At 38.3% G+C, this 23121-nt stretch overlaps 1 protein-coding gene and 1 long non-coding RNA gene across 14 annotated transcripts in view; both read right to left on the bottom strand.

The window, feature by feature from the left end:
• LOC137768014 (uncharacterized) overlaps positions 1 to 23121 on the bottom strand; it is a 695061-nt gene that overhangs the window by 332162 nt on the left and 339778 nt on the right. The window lies entirely within an intron of this gene.
• Positions 13809 to 15045, bottom strand: LOC137768505 (probable G-protein coupled receptor 160). Its single transcript, XM_068550041.1, is given in 2 exon segments — positions 13809 to 13966; positions 13969 to 15045. Coding segments are annotated over 2 exon segments (1014 nt in total). The 5' UTR covers positions 14849 to 15045; the 3' UTR covers positions 13809 to 13832.

Below are 23121 nucleotides of genomic sequence, written 5' to 3'. Positions count from 1 at the left end.
ATGATTTAACCCTATGAATTAGGGACTAGTATTATCCTCATTTTTAAAGGAAACTAAGGTAAAGAGAAATGCTGAGCCCAAGACCATCTCCAGCAAGAGAGAAATGGAGAATAAGGTTTGCAGAGAGAATTTAAGCTGACCATTCACAGTAGACATTCACTCATGTTTTATTGGAGTTTTTTAAGTCTAATTTTACAGAACACTAAATAACTTACATGTTAATCCAGTAACAAAAATTCACCTTCCAAATGTAGCCAAATAATTTATCTAATGACTATATCACTGACCCTTTCTCTTCAAATGAATAAGTACATATCTGAATATATGCTGTATTCACCTTACATATTAATGGAGGTATAACTTTCCATAAATCCATTTTCTTCCCCAGCTGCCACTGCCAAACTTGACTCGTCTCAGAGAATATACCGGGAGAGAAAAGCATCCAATTCTTTAGTTAGCAAGCAACTCAGAGGCAGTTTCAAACAAAGGAAAAGCAAGAAGAATTAGGCAGGAACCACACATCTTGATGGCTCGGGAGTGGCCCAGTATATACCTGCTAATCCAGTGGCCTGTCCTGTTCAGTGTTTCTCTAGGACAAAGCATCACACTTGGCAGGATATATTATATGATCACCCCAACTGCAGGTGAGGGAAAAATCTCTCTCCCCCTGGTGGACCCCCATTTAGGAAAGCTGTCAGTCACAGCCTCATCTAAGCCTGTGACCCAGACAGCCTTGCTGCAGAGGTCCAGGCCAGGATGAGGAAGAGGGCAGAGAGGAGGAAGGCAGGGTAGGAGCAGTTGCACTAGAGGACCAAGGTCTCATTACCACGGCCCTGCTGCACAACTCATACTCTCTAAACCTATTTCTCTCTTCTCTAGATTTTTAAGTTCATGGTTTTCAAATCGGTTCAAAAGAGACAACAACTGTATGGGTGAACATTCACCATATTGGAAAAGTTTTTAGAATTCACTGCTTTAAATGTGAGGAATACGTATATTTATAATTTAATACAGGAAGACTGATACTACAACTACAGAGAAGTATATAAAATCTGTGGTAATGTTCTCAAAACACTTCGTTTTCCTCTTGTGTTTAATATTTAAGTTACACTAAATAATACATGTAGAATGGATTTAACTTTTTAAAACTGTCTTCATCATTTCATTTGTTCCCTATAACATGTGGTAGGTAATAGGGAAGATAAAATCTCCTATTACTGATGTATTTTTAAAATCGTATCTTTGCCTTAGTTTCAATAATACATATCTCAGAAACCAGAAATATTCTTTTTAAAAATTTTATTATTTTTGGCTGCATTGGGTCTTCGTTGCCATACGCGGGCTTTCTCTAATTGCAGCGAGTGGGGGCTACGCTTCGTTGCGGGGCGCGGGCTTCTCATTGCGGTGGCTTTGCTTGTTGCGGAGCACGGGCTCTAGGTGCACGGGCTTCAGTAGTTGTGGCACACGGGCTTAGTTGCTCCGCGGCACGTGGGATCTTCCCAGACCAGGGCTCAAACCCGTGTCCCCTGCATTGGCAGGCGGATTCTTAACCACTGCGCCACCAGGGAAGCCCGGAAATATTCCCTTTTTAAAAATCTTAACACAAGTTTGAGCAAAATGGTGGTGGGGATGGCGTTACATTTTGTTCAATCTCCCCAATCCTGTTTAAAAAGCTGACAGAAATGGGGTGCTACTGCTAATTGGTTCAGGATTTATTTGGGGGGTGACATGTTCTGAAACTGACTGCACAAAAGTCACACAACTCTGTTTATACTAAAAGTCATTAAATTGTACACTTTAAATGGATGAATTGTATGATATGTGGATTGTATCAATAAAACTCTTAAAAAACTGAATAACTAGCATATTATGGTGAGTTAAAAGAGGCCACAGTTCTTAGACATTTCTGCCATCAAAAGGCAGGGCTATTTCCCTTGCCCTTGAATCTGGGCTGGCCTGTAACAGCTTTGAATAATACAGTAGGTGAAAGTGATTCTATGCCACTTCCAGGCCTAGCCTTTAAGAGAACTGGATGCTTCCATCTCGGTCTCTTGGAGACTTCAGCTGCTTTGTAAGAACTTCAAATACCTTGGAGTCACTCTAGTCTGAGGAAGCCTATGTTAGCCATGTGGAGAGAGAAAGAAAAAAGATATTTGGCAAGCCCCCAGATGTTCCCACTCTCAACCATTCAAGTTATCTCACCTGAGGTTGCAACACCGTGAAACAGAGACAAGACACCCATACTGTGTCATGCCTGAATCCATGACCCCAAAATATCATGAAATATAATAAATTGTTGTTCAAAGGCAATAAGCTCTGGGCACATTTGTTATGCAGCAATAAACAGAATAGACTGAAAAACAAGGTGATAAATTATTCTATAAATCCTAGTATAAGAGCAAGTGTACTTGAAACACTGACAGCAGCAAGATCCTAGAACAGCAGCAGCTATGCAGGAATAAGCAAAGGGAATACAAAGGGAATTCCAGTGGGCTCTAAAAGCCAAGAAACTCAGGAATTCATTTCAAAAAGAGGTCTCCATTCAGAGTGGAGACTCAAATGGCCAAACTTAGAATAGTCATAATGACTGGGAGACTTCAGGGGGTATTGGGGCAACCTGGCCCCCTGGGATGTCAAAAACAGTCAAAACCCTACAATGAAGAGAAACTGGTCAGAACAAAACACCACTTGTTCAGGGTAACAACTCTTGGGTGTAAAAGACAGAAAAGATATAGATTCTAATGAAAGAAGAGCAGAAGAGGTAAGTCTCAAAATATTAGTGATACAGGTATGCAGATAAATCTGTAACATATCACAGTGAAATGAAAGAAGAAACCTAGTTATGAAAGCAGAAAAGCAATCTTGACTTTCACTTCTGCTAAACAGGCACTTCCTCCTAAAAATACAGGAAAGAGGGGCAGAGTCAAGATGGTGGTACGGGGAGACACTGAGTTAGCGTCTCCTCACAACTAAGGCAACTGCTGGCTGCTGTTGGGGGACCTTGATGCCCAAGAAGACAGGAGGAACCCCCAAGTGAACGGGTAGGACATGTGGGGACTGATGGGGGAGTAGAAGTGGAGGCCAGACAGGATCGGTGTCCCTGGGGCCAGGGAGATGAGGAGAGACAGGCAGGAGGGACCCTCTGGGAAGAGCGGGAGAGGAGTGGAGGGTGATCGCTTGGCCCACTAGGGCTGGGAAGCCTGCTGAGCTCCAAGGCCAGTGCCCCCCTCCAAAGCCCCCCCTTCAGGCCACACTGGTCCTTGGGTCATAGGAAAGAGGCTGAGGGGAGAACAGGAGAGGCAGGTGGGAGGGGCCCTCTGGGAGGAGCGGGAGAAGACTAGAGGGCATTTGCCCCACCCACTTGAGCCCAGGAAGCCTGCTTGGCTCCCAGATGAGGTCCCCTGCCCTCTGAGACCAGGGGTGGGGGGCACGCCTGGACCCCTTCTTTTCCTTGAGCCTAAGCCCCACCCCCCACAGCCCCCAGGGCCTTTTCCAGCCTGTGTGTCCTAAGCATAGGCCCCACCCCCTGACTTAGTTATTGTTCTTTTTTTTTTTTTTTTTTTTTTTTTTTTTTTGCCACCCCAGGCAGCTTGTGGGATCTTGGTTCACGAGCTCGGGGGCGGGCCGAAGCTCTTGCAGTAGGAGCACCGAGTCAGAAACACTGGACTAACAGAGAACCTCAGACTCCAAGAAATATTCATCAGAGTAAGGTCTCACAGAGTACCTCATCTCAGCACCAAGACCCAGCTTTACCCAACAGCCTACAAACTCCAGCGTTGGAAGCCTCAGGCCAAACAACCAGTAAGACAAGAACACAATGCCACTCAAGAAAAAAAAAAAAAAAATGAGATAGCAAAACAAATATGTCACAGATGAAGGAGCAAGGTAAAAATCTATAACACCAAATAAATGAAGAGGAAATAGGCCATCTACCTGAAAAAGAATTCAGAATGATAGTAAAGATGATCCAGAAACTCAGAAATAGAACAGAGGCATGGACTGAGAATACACAACCAATGTTTAACAAAGATCTAGAAGAACTAAAGAACAAACAGAGGTGAACAACACAATAACTGAAATGAAAAATGGACTAAAAGGAATCAATAAGAGAATAACTGAGGCAGAGGAACGAATTGGTGTGAGTTGGAAGTGAGTTGGAAGACAAAATGGTGGAAATAACTGCCGAGGAGCAGAATAAAGAAGAAAAAAGAATGAAAAGAATTGAAGACAATCCCAGAGACCTCTGGGACAACACTAAACAAACCAACGTTCGAATTATAGGAGTCCCAGAAAGAGAAGAGAAAAAGGAAGGGTCTGAGAAACTATTTGAAGAGATTATAGTCAAAAACTACCCTAACATGGGAAAGGAAATAGTCACCCAAGTCCAGGAAGCACAGAGAGTCCTATACAAGATAAACCCTAGGAAAAACACACCAAGACACATATTAATCAAACTAACAAAAATTAAATTCAAAGAAAAAGTATTAAAAGCAGCAAGGGAAAAACAAAAAATAACATACAAAGGAATCCCATAAGGTTATCAACTGATTTTTCAGTGGAAACTCTGCAGGCCAGCAGGGAGTGGCAGGATATACTTAAAGTGATGAAAGAGAAAAACCTACAACCAAGATTATTCTGCCCAGCAAGGATCTCATTCAGATTCAATGGAGAAGTCAAAAGCTTTTCAGACAAGCAAAAGCTAAGAGAATTCAGCACCACCAAACCAGCTTTACAACAAATGCTAAAGAAACTTCTCTAGGAAGGAAACACAAGAGAAGGAAAAAACCCACAAAAAGAAACCCAAAACAATTAAGAAAATGGTAACAGGAACATACATATTGATGATAACCTTGAATGTAAATGGATTAAGTGCCCCAACCAAAAGACACACTCTCACTGAATGGATACAAAAACAAGACCCATATATATGTTGTCTACAAGAGACCCACTTCAGACCTAGGGACACATACAGACTGAAAGCGAAGGGATGGAAAAAGATATTCCCTGCAAAGGGAAATCAAAAGAAAGGTGGAGTAGCAATAATCGTATCTGACAAAATAGACTTTAAAATAAAGACTGTTACAAGAGATAAGGAGGGACACTACATAATGATCAAAGGATCAATCCAAGAAGAAGATATAACAATTATAAATGTTTATGCACCCAACATAGGAGCACCTCAGTACAAATCCTAACAACCATGAAAGGAGAAATTGAGAGTAACACAATAATAATAGGGTACCCCACTTACACCAATGGACAGATCATGACACTAATGACCAGATTTAATTGACATTTATAGAATATTCCACCCAAAAGTGGCAGAATACACTTTTTTCTCAAGTGCACATGGAACATTCTCCAGGATAGATCACATCTTGGGTCACAAATCAAGCCTCAGAAAATTTAAGAAAATTGAAATCATATCAAGCATATTTTCTGACCACAATGCTATGAGATTGGAAATCAGTTACAGGAAAAAAATTGTAAAACACACAAATACATGGAGGCTAAACAGTGTGCTACTAAATAACCAAGAGATCACGGAAGAAATCAAAGAAGAAATAAAAAAATACATAGAAACAAATGACAATGAAAACCTGACGACCCAAAACCTATGAGATGCAGCAAAAGCAGTTCTAAGCACGAAGTTTATAGCAATTCAATCTCACCTCAAGAAACAAGAAAAATCTCAAATAAACAATCTAACCCTACACTTAAAACAACTAGAGAAAGAAGAACAAAGAAAATCCAGTCAGTAGAAGGAAAGAAACCATAAAGATCAGAGCAAAATAAATGAAATACAAACAAAGAAAACAATAGCAAAGATCAATAAAACTAAAAGCTGGTTCTTTGAGAAGATAAACAAAATTGATAAACCATTAGCCAGACTCATCAAGAAACAAAGGAAGAGGACGTAAATCAATAAAATTAGAAATGAAAAACGAGAAATCACAACTGACACGGCAGAAATACAAAGGTTTATAAGAGACTACTACAAACAACTATATGCCAATAAAATGGACAACCACAAAGAAAAGGAAATATTCTTGGAAAGGTACAAATTTCCAAGACTGAACCAGGAAGAATTAGAAAATGTAAACAGACCTATCACAAGTAATGAAATCGAAACTGTAATTAAAAATCTTCCAACAAACAAAAATCCAGGACCAGATGGCTTTACAGGCAAATTCTATCAAACATTAAGAGAAGAGCTAACACCTATCCTTCTCAAACTCTTCCAAAAAATTGCAGAGGGAGAAACACTCCCAAATTCATTCTACGAAGCCACCATCACCCTGATACCAAAACTAGAAAAAGATATCACAAAAAAAGAAAATTATAGACCGATATCACTGATGAACACAGATGCAAAAATCCTCAACAAAATACTAGCAAACAGAATCCAACAGCACATTAAAAGGATCATACACCATGATCAAGTAGGATTTATCCCAGGGATGCAAGGATTCTTCAATATATGCAAATCAATTAATGTGATACACCACATTAACAAATTGAAGAATAAAAACCATATGATCATCACAATAGATGCAGTAAATCTTTGACAAAATTCAACACCCATTTATGATAAAAACTCTCCAGAAAATGGGCATAGAGGGAACCTACCTCAACATAATAAAGGCCATATATGACAAACCCACAGCAAGCATCGTACTCAGTGGTGAAAAACTGAAACCATTTCCACTAAGATCAGGCACAAGACAAGGATGTCCACTCTCGCCACTCTTACTCAACATAGTTTTGGAAGTCCTAGCCATGGCAGTCAGAGAAGAAAAAGAAATAAAAGGAATACAAATTGGAAAAGAAGAAGTAAAACTGTCACTGTGTGCAAATGACATGATACTATACATAGAAAACCTAAAGATGCCACCAGCAAACTCCTAGAACTAATCAATGAATTTGGTAAGGTTGCAGGATACAAAATTAATGCAGAGAAATCTCTGGCATTCCTATACACCAACAACAAAAAGTCAGAAAGAGAAATTAAGGAAACACTCCCATTTACCACTGCAACAAACAGAATAAAATACCCAGGAATAAACCTGCCTAAGGAGGCGAAAGGCTTGTACTCAGAAAACTATAAAACACTGATGAAAGAAATCAAATATGACATAAACAGATGGAGAAATATACCATGTTCTTGGATTGGAAGAATCAACATTGTGAAAATGACTATACTACCCAAAGCAAACTGCAGATTCAGTGCAATCCCTATCAAACTACCAATGGCATCTTTCACAGAATTAGAACAAAAAAATTTGCAATTCGTATGGAAACACAAAAGACACAGAATAGCCAAAGCAACCTTGAGAAAGAAAAATGGAGTTGGAGGGATCAGGCGCCCCAACTTCAAACTATACCACAAAGCTACAGTAATCAAGACAGTATGGTACTGGTAGAAAAACAGAAATATAGATCAATGGTACAGGATTGAATGCCCAGAGATAAACCCATGCACATATGGATACCTAATTTACAACAAAGGAGGCAAGAACATACAATAGAGAAAAGACAGCCTCTTCAATAAGTGGTGCTGGGAAAACTGGACAGCTACATGTAAAAGAATGAAATTAGAACCTTACCTAACACCATACACAAAAATAAACTCCAAACGGATTAAAGACTTAAATATAACACCAGACAGTATAAAAAGGACTCTTAGATGAAAACATAGGAAAAACACTCTGACATAAACCACAGCAAGATCTTTTTTGGCCCACCTCCTAGAGTAACAGAAATAAAAACAAAAATAAACAAATGGGTCTTAATTAAACTTAAAAGCTTTTGCACAGCAAAGGAAACCATAAACAAGACAAAAAGACAACCCTCAGAATGGGAGAAAATATTTGCAAATGAAGCAACTGACAAAGGATTCATCTCCAAATTATACAAACTGCTCATGGAGCTCAATATCAAAAAAGAAAACAAACAATCCAGTTAAAAAATGGGCAGAAGACCTAAATAGACATTTCATTAAGGAAGACATACCTATGACCAAGAGGCACATGAAAAGATGCTCAACATCACTAATTATTAAAGAAATGCAAATCAAAACTACAGTGAGGTATCACCTCACACTGGTCAGCATGGTCATTATCAAAAAATCTAGAAACAATAAATGCTGGAAAGGGTGTGGTGAAAAGGGAACCCTCCTGCACTGTTGGTGGGAATGTAAATTTATACATCACTATGGAAAACAGTATGGAGTTTCCTTAAAAAACTAAAAATAGAACTACCATATGACCCAGCAATCCCACTACTGGGCATATACCCTGAGAAAACCATAATACATAAAGAGACATGTACCACAATGTTCATTGCAGCACTATTTACAATAGCCAGGACATGGAAGCAACCTAAATGTCCATCGACAGATGAATGGATAAAGAAGATGTGGCACATATATACAATGGAATATTACTCAGCCATAAAAAGAAACGAAATTGAGTTATTTGAAGTGAGGTGGATGGACCTAGAGTCTGTCATACAGAGTGAAGTCAGAAAGATAAAAACAAATACCGTACGCTAACGCATATATATGGAATCTTAAAAAAAAATGGTACTCATGAACCTAGTTGCAGGGCAGGAATAAAGATGCAAACATAGAGAATGGACTGGAGGACATGGGGTTGGAGGGGGAAGCTGGGGTGAAATGAGAGTAGCATCGACATATACACACTACTGAATGTCAAATAGTTATCTAGTGGGAAGCAGCAGCAGAGCACAGGGAGATCAGATCTGTGCTTTGTGACCACCTAGAGGGGTGGGATAGGGAGGATGGAAGGGAGGCTCATAAGGGAGGGGATATGGAGACTTATGTATGCATATGGCTGATTCACTTTGGTGTACAACAGAAACTAACACAGTATTGTGAAGCAAGTATACTCCAATAAAGAGCTATTAAAAAAAATAAAAATACAGGAAAGTCCTTCTCACTTAAAATGAACAATTAAAAGAATTGCCGTTAAACACAATTTAAGATATTATAAGATAAACAAGGATAAAAATCTAAATTATATAGTTATAAAATGAAGTCACAACAGAAAAACGTGGCTACGGAACAAAAGGCAGAACCTAAAATTATCCAAAAAATCTAAGGAAAATTATAGAAGCTGCCAAATAGAACAAATCTGAACTTTAAAACATCATAAATGTTGAGTCATTTATGGACAGTTAGCAACAGATGTAGATAAAAGGACAGAAAAAGATTAAGCCAGATTGAATAAAAAAAGACACCACAGAACAAACTATTGTAGAAATAGAGAGGAAAAAAGAATGAGTAAAATATAAACAGAATTTTTTAATTGGAGAAAGTAATAAATACAGATGACAGGCAAAAATAAACCAACATAGATGTATAAGCAGTTCTTAAAAGAAAACAAAATCAGTGGAAGAGAATACCAAAAACTATAATGCAAGGAAACTTTCCTGAAATACAAGAAGGAATTTCCATATTTAAACAGCATATAATTCGAATCAAAAATAAATTTTAGAACTTAAAGGTACAATAGCCAAAACTAAGAAACTTGATGGCTGGGTTCAACAGCCAAATGAAGGGGACAGAGGAAGAATCAGTGGACCGTAAGATAAAGCAATAGAAATTATCCAATCTGAACAACAGAGGAAAAAAAAGACTTTTTAAAAGTGATATGTTTCAGTCTTTAATCCGTTTCAAGTTAATTTTTGTTAGTGGCATAAAATAGGAGTCCAATTTCATTATTCTGCATGTAATTATCCAGTTTTCCCAACACCACTTATTGAAAGACTATCCTTCCTCTATTGGGTATTGTTGGATCCCTAGTCAAATACTGGTTGACCATATATCTGAGAGTTTATTGCTGGGCTCTCAGTTTTCTGCCACTAGTCAAAGTGCCTATTTTCATACTAGTATCATACTGATTTGATTACGATACCTCTGTAGTATGGTGTGAAATCAAGAAGTGTGGTCCCCTTACCTTTGTTGTTCTTTTTCTGGATGGATTTGGCAATTCAGGGTCTTTTGTGGTTCCACATAAATTAAGATTCTTTTTTCTATTTCTGTGAAAAATGCCTTTAAAATTTTGGAAAGTATTGCATTAAATCTATAGCTTGCTTTGAGTAATATGGACATTTTTATAATAATTTTCCAATCTATGAACATGATATATCTTTCCATTTACTTATATCTTCAATTTCTTTCATAAAGGTCTTAATAGTTTTCCACTACAGGTCGTTCACTTCCTTGGTTACATTTATTCCTAAATAATTTATTGTTTTGATGCTATTTGAGTGGGATTCTCTGTTTCTTTTTCAGATATTTCTTTGTTAGTACATAGAAACACAACTTAGAATGGCTATCATCAAAAAGAAAAAGATAACAAGTGTTGGCAAGGATATGGAAAAAACACTTCTGCACTGTTTGTGGGAATCTAAGTTGGTGAAGTCTCTATGGAAATGGTGTGGAAGTTCCTCAAAAATTAAAAATAAAACTACCATATTATCCAGCCATCCCACTTCTAGGTATATATCCAAAGGAAATCAGGACCTCAAGGAGATATCTGTACTCCCAAGTCTGTTACAGCATTATTCACAATAGCCAAGATATGGAAACAACCTAAATGTCCATCTACAGAAGACTGGACAAAAAAAAGATGTGATATAATATGGTACAATGAAGTATTAGTCAGCCACGAGAAACAAAGAAATTCTGCCATTTACAACAACATAAATGGAACTCGAGGGCATTATGCTAAACAAAAGTCAGATAGAGAAAGACAAATACCATGTGACATCACTTATATATGGAATCTAAAAAAGCCAGCTCACAGAAACAGGAAGTAGAATGGTGGTTGCCAGGGGAGAGAGCAGGGTGGGAGAAATCAAGGAGATGTTGATCAAATAGTACAAATTCCTAATTATAAGTAAGTTCTGATAATGTAGTATACAGCATAGTAACTATAGTTAATGATACTGTATTATATACTTGAAAGTTGCTAAGAGAATAGATCTTAAGTGTTCTCACCACAAAAAAGAAATGGTAATTATGTGAGGTTATGGAAGTGTTAACCGACCGTAATGTGGTAATCATTTTGCAACATTTAAGCCTATCAAATCAACACGCTGTACACCTTAAACTTACACAATGTTATATGTCAATTATATCTCAATAAATCTGAAAAAAAACAAAGCCTACATTTCTCACACTCCCTTGCTGCATGGGGGCAGATATATGTCTGGGTCTATTAATCAAATGCACTAGTATGAGACTGACTCAGAAGTAAGCTATGTGGGAACACATGTTGGACATGGGGCATCCATTTTGCTAGTACAGAAGCATCAAAGGCTGTGTGGTTTCTCAGGTCAGAGACAACCACAACTTCATGAATGGGACAAAACTGCAGTGTGCATCTGGGAGCTTAAATTTAGAGCTCATATCTCTAGTCCTCACAATAATTCTGTGAAAAAATTTCTCTCAGAAACTGGGAAAAGACTCTGCTGTCTGCAACTACTGACTTTGAACAATAAATAAATAAAGGAAGGGAAAACAAGATATTCAGGGACTTGTGGGACTATAACAAAACACTTTACATTCAAGAAATCATAGTCTCAGAAGCAGAGGTAAAAGGGACTAAGGCTAAAAATGTACTCAAAGAAATAATGGCCTAAAACTCCCCCAAACTGGCAAAAGACATAAACCTACATATTCAAGAAGTCAAGTTTAGGTCTAAAATTAAGATGGACTCAAAGAAATCCACACCAAGAAACATCATAGTGAAACTTCTGAAAAAGGAAAACCAAATTAGAAATCTTGAAAGCTTGAGAGAAATGACACCTTACTTTTAGGAGAAAAGCATTTCAATGACAGTGTCTTTCTTATCAGAAAACATGGAGCCCAGAAAGAAATGTCACAGCATTTTTCAAATGCTAAAAGAAATGAATTGTCAACACAGAATCCTATATACAATGAAAAGAGCTTTCAGCAATTAAGGGGAAATCAAAACATTCTCAAATGAAGGAAAATTGAAAGAACTTGTTACCAGTATACCTAACCTAAAAGAATGCTAAAGGAAGTTAAGTTTGTAATTTAAAAGCTTCTAAAAGGGAGAGAGGAGGAGTGGCCAAGATAGCAGTGTAAGAAGACTCTGAGCTCACCTCCTCCCACTGGCACACCAAAATTACAACTATTTACAGAGCAACTATTGATGAGAAAAACTGGAAGACTAACAAAAAAGACCTTCTGCAACTAAAGATATAAAGAAGAAACCACGAGAAGGGCAAGAGGGGTGTAGTATAGTCAAGATCAATACCCCTGGATGGGTGACCCTCAAACCGGAGAATAATTACAAATGCAGAGGCTCTCCCCAAGGAGCTAGGGGTCTGAGCCCCAAATCAGGCTCCCCAGCTCAGGGGCCTGCACTAGGAAGACAAGCCCCCAGAATGTTTAGCTTTGAAAACCATTTGGGCTTAGGCTCAGGAGACCCAGAGAGCTGTGGGCAATAGAGACTTCACTCTTAACGGGTGCACACAAAATCTCACACACTCCAGGACCCAGGGCAGAAGCAGTCATTTCAAAGGAGCCTGTGGTAGACCCACCTGCTGATCTTGAAGCAACTCTAGGAGGCATCTGGGAGCTCGTTATACCACGTGGACACTGGTGCCAGTAGGCACCGTTCAGGAATCCTCCTTCTAGTTTATTAGCTCCAAGACCCAGTTCTGCCCACCAGCCTGTAGGTACCAGTACGGGGATGGCTCAGGCCAAGCAACTAGCTGGGCAGAGAAACAGCACCACCCACCAACAGACCTGTTGCCTTAAGACCCCCCTGAGCCACTGCCACTCCAGGACTCGGCTCTGTCAACCAGATGGCCCAGAACATGGTTCCCAACACCAGTATGCTGGCACTAACCCCGGGACCCCTAGGGCCCTGCAGCCAGAGACCCGGGAACTCAGTTCCAACCACCAGTGGACCAGCACCAGCCTCACACAGCAGCAAACACCAGCCCCAGGACTAACGCAGCCCTGCAGCCTGCCATACCAGGAGCCAACCTGCCCACCAGCCGGCTGACACCAACTCCGGGAGACTTTGGGTCCCTCAGTCAGCCACCCTGGGATCCATACCCACCCACCAACAGGCCAACACCAGCATCAGGACACCCCAAACCCTACAGCCAGCCATGTTGACAGGCCCTGTCTACAAGTACTGATATTGAAACTGTGATTAAAAATCTTCCAACAAACAAAAGTCCAGGACCAGATGGCTTCACAGGCGAAATGTATCAAACATTTGGAGAAGAGCTAACACCTATCCTTCTCAAACTCTTCCAAAATATAGCAGAGGGAGGAACACTCCCAAACTCATTCTACAAGGCCACCATCACCCTGATACCAAAACCAGACAAAGAAGTCACAAAGAAAGAAATATCACTAATGAACATAGATGCAAAATTCTCAAAAAAAAAACTAGCAAACAGAATCCAACAGCTTTTTTTTTTAAGTGTAATAAAATGTTTCTTTAAATCTGAAAAGTTGGCAGTGAATCACAGATTTACCTAACAGTTTGTATCCAGTAGTTTTCTGGGTAACACAAATATCAGTATGGTCAACAGGTATAAATATTTCTTATTGGAAATATTTTGTTAAAAAAAAAAAAAACCTAATAAATAATATCACAATCCCAAAAAGACACATTCTGAAAAGGTATGAAAGTTTGGGGTGCGGGGGAGAGCTTTCAGTTCAGTTCATTCTTTATATGTCCCAAGTCATCATTCTTTCCCATTTGTAAAACTGTAATTCTTGTAGCTGTTAGTTTTAGTTTTAACATGGCAACACGTCAACAAATTATTACTGATATAGGCTTTTCGATTTGCTCAAGATTATGAATTGTAAGTGGAATGAAGCAGCATTTCCAGTTGACAAATGGATCCGCAGGTAATGCCATGTTTCTAAAATTAAGTTTGTGACAAACCAGAAAACTGTAGCAATGAGAAAACTATTGACAAAGTACAACCATGGAATGTTCATCTCGATGTATGCTGGAATCTGTACTTTAAGTAAAAGGATAATTATTTGAAGTAGTACAAATGGTAACCAGGTACCAAGAAAACAGACTATCAACTTGGGCAAGAGTGTTTTTTTAGAGCTCACAGTATAACTAGAGTGGGATGAAAAGGGAAAATATAGGATAGTCTCATTCATATAGGAAGTTATCCTAACAGCCTGTACCAAGGTAATAACTTCTGACCAAGAGGTTATAAAAGCCATAAATAAAATCATCACCATGGAAAATGACAGCCAGTAACTCTGAATGCTAATGTAGAAAGGACACTGATGATAAGAATAAACATTCTGTGCCTTCAGGCTTTGGTAGATAGCTGGATCTCCCAAAACATAAGTAAGGACTGAAATCCAAATTAAAATAACTGCAAAGAAATAAAATACTTTTTGACACTTAAATGGAAGCTTGGTGGCTTTAGAGAAATTCAGGTAATAATTTATACAAGCTGTCAAAAAAACTGGATAATGCAAAAAGCCATAAGTAAAAGAAATAATTTGAGTAAATAGGCAGATGTGGTATTTAGTAAACCTAATGCCTAAAAGTACAAAATCCCTGAAATAGGATATAATGGAAATATTCACCAAAAGTAGAAGATCAGTAAATGCTAGTGAAATGCAAAAATATTCCATAAAATTTTGATGGGTGTTTTTTCTTCTCATTCCTAGTGTGAGGATATTTAATAATATTTTCCCAAGTGTAATCAAGAATAACAGACAGTTACCATCTAGGGGCCTATTTGTTTGATGTAGCTGGTACTGAAGAGAGCAGTTCTCTGAAGTAAGAGCAGTCATTTTTTTTCAGTTCAATTTCAAAGGCCTGCTGCTATAGTAAAACAGTGTTTCACTTTATTTTCCATCCTCTGCTTTCTCCAGTAGGTCTTTCTTGGCTGATCTTCCTATTTTACTTCAGTTTTACTGCCTTTAATTATCTCACTTTTGGTTCCGGGCATACCAAAATGCCACGTGAATAAGCTCCGAGGCGCGGCGGCTCCCAGCTCCCGGCTCGCGCTCCGCGTCCGCGGCGCTGGGCGCCTGAACAGACCCGTGGCGAGGTCGCCGCCCGGGCACCTGCCGCGCCCGGCCCCAGGTGACCAGGGACAGGCCGGGGCTGAGAGCACGGCCCCCCCAACAGCATATTAAAAGGATCATACACCATGATCAAGTGAGGTTTACCCCAGGAATGCAAGGATTCTTCAATACATGCAAATTAATCAATGTGATACACCATATTAACAAACTAAAGGAGGAAAACCATATGATCATCTCAATAGATGCAGAAAAAGCTTTCGACAAAATTCAAAACCCATTTAAGATAAAAACCCTCCAGAAAGTAAGCATAGAGGGAACTTACCTCAACATAAAAAAGGCCATATACGACAAACCCACAGCCAACATCATGCTCAACGGTGAAAAACTGAAACAATTTCCTCTAAGATCAGGAACAAGACAAGGTTGTCCACTCTCACCACTATTATTCAACACAGTTTGGGAAGTTTTAGCCACAGCAATCAGAGAAGAAAAAGAAATAAAAGGAATCCAAATCGGAAAAGAAGAAGTAAAACTGTCACTGTTTGCAGATGACATGATGCTACATGTAGAGAATCCTAAAGATGCTACCAGAAAACTACCAGAGCTAATCAATGAATTTGGTAGAGTAGCAGGATAGAAAATTAATGCACAGAAATCCCTTGCATTCCTATACACTAATGAAAAATCTGAAAGAGAAATTCATGAAACACTCCCATTTACCACTGCAGCAAAAAGAATAAAATACCTAGGAATAAATGTACCTAAGGAGACAAAAGACCAGTATGCAGAAAACTATAAGACCCTGATGAAAGAAATTAAAGATGATACAAAGAGATGGAAAGATATACCATGTTCTTGGATTGGACGAATCAACATTGTGAAAATGACTATACCACCCAAAGCAATCTACAGATTCAATGTAATCCCTATCAAACTACCAGTAGCATTTTTCACAGAACTAGAACAAAAAATTTCACAATTTGTGTGGAAACACAGAAGACCCCGAATAGCCAAAGCAATCTTGAGAAAGAAAAACGGAGCTGGAAGAATCAGGCTCCCGGACTTCAGACTGTACTGCAAAGCTACAGTAATCAAGACAGTATGCTACTGACACAAAAAACAGAAATATAGATCAATGGAACAGCATAGAAAGCCCAGAGATAAACCCACGCACATATGGTCACCTTATCTTTGATAAAGGAGGCAAGAATATACAGTGGAGTAAAGACAGCCTCTTCAATAAGTGGTGCTGGGAAAACTGGACAGGTACATGTAAAAGAATGAAATTAGAACACTCCCTAACACCATACACAAAAATAAACTCAAAATGGATTAAAGACCTAAATACAAGGCCAGACACTGTAAAACTCTTAGAGGAAAACATAGGCAGAACACTCTATGACATAAATCACAGCAAGATCCTTTTTGACCCACCTCCTAGAGAAAGGGAAATAAAAACAAAAATAAACAAATGGGACCTAATGAAACTTAAAAGCTTTTTTGCACAGCAAAGGAAACCATAACCAAGATGAAAAGACAACCCTCAGAATGGGACAGAATATTTGCAAATGAAGCAACTGACTAAGGATTAATCTCCAAAATTTACAAGCAGCTCATACAGCTCAATCAAGAAAACAAACAGCCCAATCCAAAAATGGGCAGAAGACCTAAATAGACATTTCTCCAAAGAAGATATACAGATTGCCAACAAACACATGAAAGGATGCTCAACATCACTAATCATTAGAGAAATGCAAATCAAAACTACAATGAGGTATCACCTCACACCAGTTACAATGGTCATCATCAAAAAATCTACAAACAATAAATGCTGGACAGGGTGTGGAGAAAAGGGAACCCTCTTGCACTGTTGGTGGGAAAGTAAATTGATACAGCCACTATGCAGAACAGTATGGAGGTTCCTTAAGAAACTAAAAATAGAACTACCATATGACCCAGCTATCCCACTACTGGGCATATACCCAGAGAAAACCATAATTCAAAAAGAGTCATGTACCACAATGTTCATTGCATCTCTGTTTACAATAGCCAGGGCATGGAAGCAACCTAAGTGTCCATCGACAGATGAATGGATAAAGAAGATGTGGCTCATATATACAATGGAATATTACTCAGCCATAAAAAGAAATGAAATTGAGTTATTTGTAGTGAGGTGGATGGACCTAGAGTCTGTCATACAGAGTGAAGTAAGTCAGAAAGAGAAAAACAAATACCATATGCTAACACATATATATGGAATCTAAAAAAAAAAAAAAAATAGTTCTGAAGAACCTAGGGCCATGACAGGAATAAAGATGCAGACGTAGAGAATGGACTTGAGGACACGGGGAGGGGGAAGGGCAAGCTGGGACGAAGTGAGAGAGTGGCATGGACATATATACACTACCAAATGTAAAACCAATAGCTAGTGGGAAGCATCTGCATAGCACAGGGAAATCAGTTCGGTGCTTTGTGACCACCTTAGAGCGGTGGGATAGGGAGGGTGGGAGGGAGACGCAAGAGGGAGGAAATATGGGGATATATGTCTATGTATAGCTGATTCACTTTGTTATACAGCAGAAACTAACACACCATTGTAAAGCAATTATACTCTAATAATGGTGTTAAAAAAAAGAAACATAGTACTGGAAATTCTAGCCAGTGCAAGTAAGTCAAATAAAATAAAAAACATATAGATCAGAAAGAAAATAATACTGTCCCGATTTGCAAGTGCCATGATTATCTATGTAGAAAATCGCAAGAGATCAACACACAAAACCTTCTAGAGCTAATAAATGAGTTCAACATGGTCAAAGGATACAAGATAAACATACAAAAATCAATCGTGTTTCTATAAACAGTGAACATATGAACAGGGAAATAAATACTATTTATAATCGCTCCTCCAAAAAATGAAAAAGATTTAAATATAACAAAACATATGTGAGACTTGTATGCTGAAAACTACAACACAATGATGAAAGAAGAGTCAAATAAATGGAGAAGCATATGTGTTCATGGATTAGAAGACTCAAATAGCATAGATGTGAATTCTCCTTTAAATTTATATACAGGTTTAATGCAATTTGCATCAAAATCTCTGCAAGATTTTTGTAAATATAGACAAGATTAGTTTAAATGTTATGTAGAAAGGTGAAAGAACTAGAATGGCTAAAACAGTTTTGAAAAGAAATAAAGTGATAGGAGTCTGTCTACCCGATTTCAAGACTTATTATCTAGCCATAGGAACCAAGGTGATGTGGCATTGACCAAAGAATAAACACACAGACCAGTGGGACAGAATAAAGAACCCAGAAATAGATGCATACAAATATGCACAACTGGTGTTTGACAGAAATGCAAAAGTTATTCAGTAGAGGAAAGATAGCCTTTTCAACAAATGGTTCTGGAGCAACTGGACATCTATAGCAAAAAACAAGTATAAAATGAAAAACAAAAGACTCTTTGCTTATGTCTCACACTTTATACAAAAAAAATTAACCCAAAATGGATCATACTTAAATCTAAAATTTAAAACTATAAAAATATGTAGAAAAATATAGGAGAAAATTTGGGTATCTAGTGCTAGGCAAGGTGTTCTTAAATGTGATACCAAACATACAACCCATAAGAGAAAAAACTGATAAATTTGACTTCATCAAAATTAACCTTTACTCAGCAAAATACCCTTAAGAAGATGAAAAGAGAAGCTACAGAGTAGGATAAAATATTTACAAAATACATATCTCACACAGGACTAATATCTATAATATAAAGAGAACACTCAAAACTCAACAGTAATAACAAAGAGAGTTGACCCTAGAACAATGGGGGCACTTGCTTATGGCAAGTAGAGCTCCTTAGAGAAATCAGTCATTTTAGGCCTGTGGCAAGAAATGAACAAGATGTTATCTTGCTGTACCTGAAAGCAAGGATGCTAGGTAAGACTTCTGAAGACATGTCAAAAGCACTCAGGAATACCTTCAACAGCTCCCGTAGACCAAAGCTGGAAAAATTATCATATATAATACTGATTGCAATTGAAAGAACCACATCAAGTATAAAAAATTCCTTAAGATCAAAATCATGGTCCAAAACTGTATTGATCACCTTTAGACATTGCATCATTGGCATCATCAGAGTACCATGCCATCATTATGAAAATTTACAAAAGGAAAGTTGATGCCTTTATTCTTCCTCTCCTTTAAGAACTGTATTTTAAGGTAATGGAAAAATAATAATAAGGGAAAGATAATCTTTATATAAGAATCACAGCTAATAAGTGCAAAAGACATGTTGGAATTAGACAATCACCATTTTGCAACTCCTAATAAAATAATGGCTCAAGGCAATGGTCATTCACGGACTACTAAAACATTGAGCTAAAGGATGAGGAGGGTCTTTTAAAAGGGATGAATGAGGTTGACACCACTTAAGCTCCACTGATAAATTTTAACATCACTAAAATTGAACAATCAGATATTATGTTACTACTGATACGATGTGATAGAAAATGCACACTAGAATCTATGAAGTACTCTTCATATTTAAAAAATTGAACCTGAATTTAATCAATCCTCTAGATATAACTTTACAAGACATAGAAACAGAGCAACATGTTAAATAACAGCATAAAGATATAATCAGTCAAATCTAAAATGTGGGAAATGCTAAAGAACAAATGATCTAGTTTCTTTCAAAATTTAATGGTATAAGAGGAGATGCTCTTTAAACTCAAGAGTTTAGAGACACATTAACTAAATGCAGTATATATACTTTGGTGGGCAGAATCTTAATGCAACCCAACAAATACTTCAAAGACATTTTGGAAACAATTGAGGAAATTAAATATGGAATGGGTATCAGATGATATCAAGGAATTAATGTCAATTTGTTCATCATGGTTAAATTTAAACTAATTCCTTATCTATTAACGATACCTACTGATTTATTTATGAATAAAAAACATATTTGGAATTTGCTTTAAAATACCCTACCAATAAAGAAGAGAGAATAGACAAAACAAAAATGGCAGTATGTTGATGGCTGAAACTAGGTTTGGGATATACGATGGCTCATTATATGAACATCTCTACTTTTGAGTGTGTTTGAAATTCTTCATGGTAAAATATTTTTAAACAATCATGTAACTATTCATTTGACAAGTTGAACACGTACCCTTTGCAGAACAAAGTAAGTAAAACACAATCTTTTCTCCCAAGAAGCTCACAATCTAGTAGTGGGAGAAATAGAAAAAAAAAAAAAAAAAGTGCAATGAAGTACGATATTTGCTCAAATAAGCACATTACAGTTACAGTGGAGGCACAGTGTAAGGGAAAAGACATACCCCAGGAGACACGAATCAGGACTTCAGAGAGGAGGTGATACTAGATCTGTCGTTAAGAATTTACAGGAGTTCATTCAGGTGACATGAGAAAAAGGCATTCAGAGTGACAGTAGTAAGTCCTATTTATATGTATCACTTCCTGTTTCAAGCACTGTTCTAGGCACTTCAGATTTTTAAATCATTATATCCTCAAAACAAACCTGTGAGATGTGTTATTCTTAGCACATATCCTTATTTTACAGATAAAGCAATTGAGGCATAGAAAGGTTAAGTAATCTGACCAAGATTGCATAATTGTAAATGACAGTGATAGGCAGCAAAACCAAATAGTTTGCTCTCAAACACTAGACTTCTTCTTCAGTAGATGGAGTAATGTGTAACAGAGGCAAAGAGGCGTAACCTGTAACAGTACACTAGGAAACCATAAATGTTGCTATAATATATGGCGTGAGGTGGAAAATCAGAAGGGTATGTCAGGAAATGAGAGAAGATGGATGGTTAGTCAAAAGGCAGACCATGAAGGGCTTCACATATCAAGGAACGGAGTTTATACCATTTTCAAGTAAGAAGGTGCAAACCAACAAAGGCTTTTAAACAATGGAGTGACATGTATTGATTTATGCAGTACAAAAATAACTTAGGCAGTGGTGAGCACAGTGGACGGGAGGGGAATCAATAAAAGGAGGCAGGGAATTCAGTTAAGAAGTGTTTTGGTCCAAGAGACAGACTGTAGGGGCCAGAGCTATGGCACTGCTGATAGACATGGATGAAAGAGAACAGATTCAAAAGAGATTTAAGAGGAAGAAGCCACAGAATTTGGCAAAGGATTCCATATGGGAAGCACAGGGATGGGAAAGGGGGAGTTAAGGAAGTCTCTCAGGTTGCTGACTTGGGGGGTGGGAGGGAGGAGGGATGCCAACAGTGAGTGGGAACATCAGAAGAGAAAGTTTTATAATGAAGAAAATGTGTTCACATTTGACCAGGTGAGCCTGTGGACGCTGTCATATAATAATGACCCTGGATCTCAGAAGACAGACGTGTATCTGAGAGACTTCAACATACTGGCAGTATTTAAAGCCATGGAGACAAATGGGATTCACTCAAGAATCCTTCGCAGAGAAACAAAACAAAAAAATCAGTGTTTTTCAAACTTCAGTTATTCAAGGACTTCAGGACTTTTGCCATGTTAGTGTACCACCTGCCCCATTGTTTATTTAATAGTTTTTTGAACTGGCATGTTTTGTACTTTATTTTCAAACAAAACATTATATCACTACTGTAGAAAGAAAATTATATTACTCAGCATAATAAATGGAAAATGACCATAAAGTTAAACTGTAATGATGTGTCAACGTAGGTTCATCAGTTGTCAACAAATGCACCACTCTGATGGCGGGGGATGTTGATGGCGGGGGATGTTGATGGCGGGGGATGTTGATGGCGGGGGATGTTGATGGCGGGGGAAGCCGTGCCTGCAGTGGGCGGACAGGGGGCGAGGGTAGGAGGTACCTGGAAAGTCTCTGTATATTCCTCTCAATTTTGCTGTGCACCCACAACTACTCTAAAAAATAAAGCCTTTAGATAAGTAAATTCAATTTTAAACATTTATATTTAATCCAATTAAATATTTCACTATTATCTGTGAAACTTCAGCACGTGCTTCAGCTCCTGAGAGCTGTTCTTTGTGAAAATATATTTTTTTCAGCAAGACTGTAAAGAAAAACTTGCCTCAATCTAGAATAATACAAATTAAAAATAATTTAAAAGGAGATACGGTTGAATTTTCACCATGTGATGGGATATTATTTAATGTTCTGTGAGTCATCTCCTGTGCTACCTTTGGAACATGGCCCACAATCAGGAAAAATTCTGCTTTACAGGAAAGACAAAGGAATCGGGTCCAGACCTATGTTCTGAGGTCAACTGAGTAAAGGAGAGCTGAATCAGTGGACACAGAATAGACAGCGTCCAATTATACAGAATAGCATCCAATAGTACAGAAAGGTTGGTCTGGGTTTTCTAGAGGTATGTTCAGGATGGTCTAGATGATAATCAAAGGAAGAAGTAGAGTCACTTGTTCCTGAGCTGTGGCTAAAGGAGTTGAGGGAAGCTAAAAGATCTTTTAGTTGCTGCTGCCTATCAGGTGACTAATTTGAGCCTGGACCTAGCATTCCCTCTCCTCCAACATTTTGTCCTCTCTACCCTGCCCCCGACCCCAAACCCACCATCCTCTTGCTGTGCCTGATGCTCTAGTAAAGGGACGTGTCACGAGTGTGGTGTCAAGACCCCTTACCTGCGGGAATTGTTCACAACTGACCACACTCTCCTGATCCACAGGCTAAAGGGCTACGTGCCCTGACCAGCTCCCAGTTGTAAAAAGCCAGAAGCAAGGCAGGCAGCGTAAAATGTGACAGCATGATGAAAAATCATGGGGAAGATAATAAAAAAAAAAAACCAGAAGCCTAAACTTACTATGAATCCACACCGCTTTATGACTCCACAGCACTCTTCTTACTTTGAAATAAAAACTGAGTGCCTTAGATCATTATGCAGACTCTGCTATGAGTATGCACTTGCATAAAAAATGTTCTCTTCCTTTACTATTCCAAAAGGTGATTGATCATCTTCTATCCCATCAGTTCTGCACACCTTACCCCTTTTAATATGGAGTCAAAAATGAAGGCAAGGG

This window comes from Eschrichtius robustus, chromosome 8 (assembly GCF_028021215.1).
Source record: "Eschrichtius robustus isolate mEscRob2 chromosome 8, mEscRob2.pri, whole genome shotgun sequence".
Classification (NCBI taxonomy): Eukaryota; Metazoa; Chordata; class Mammalia; order Artiodactyla; family Eschrichtiidae; genus Eschrichtius; species Eschrichtius robustus.
This window is presented reverse-complemented; position numbering and strand designations above follow the sequence as displayed.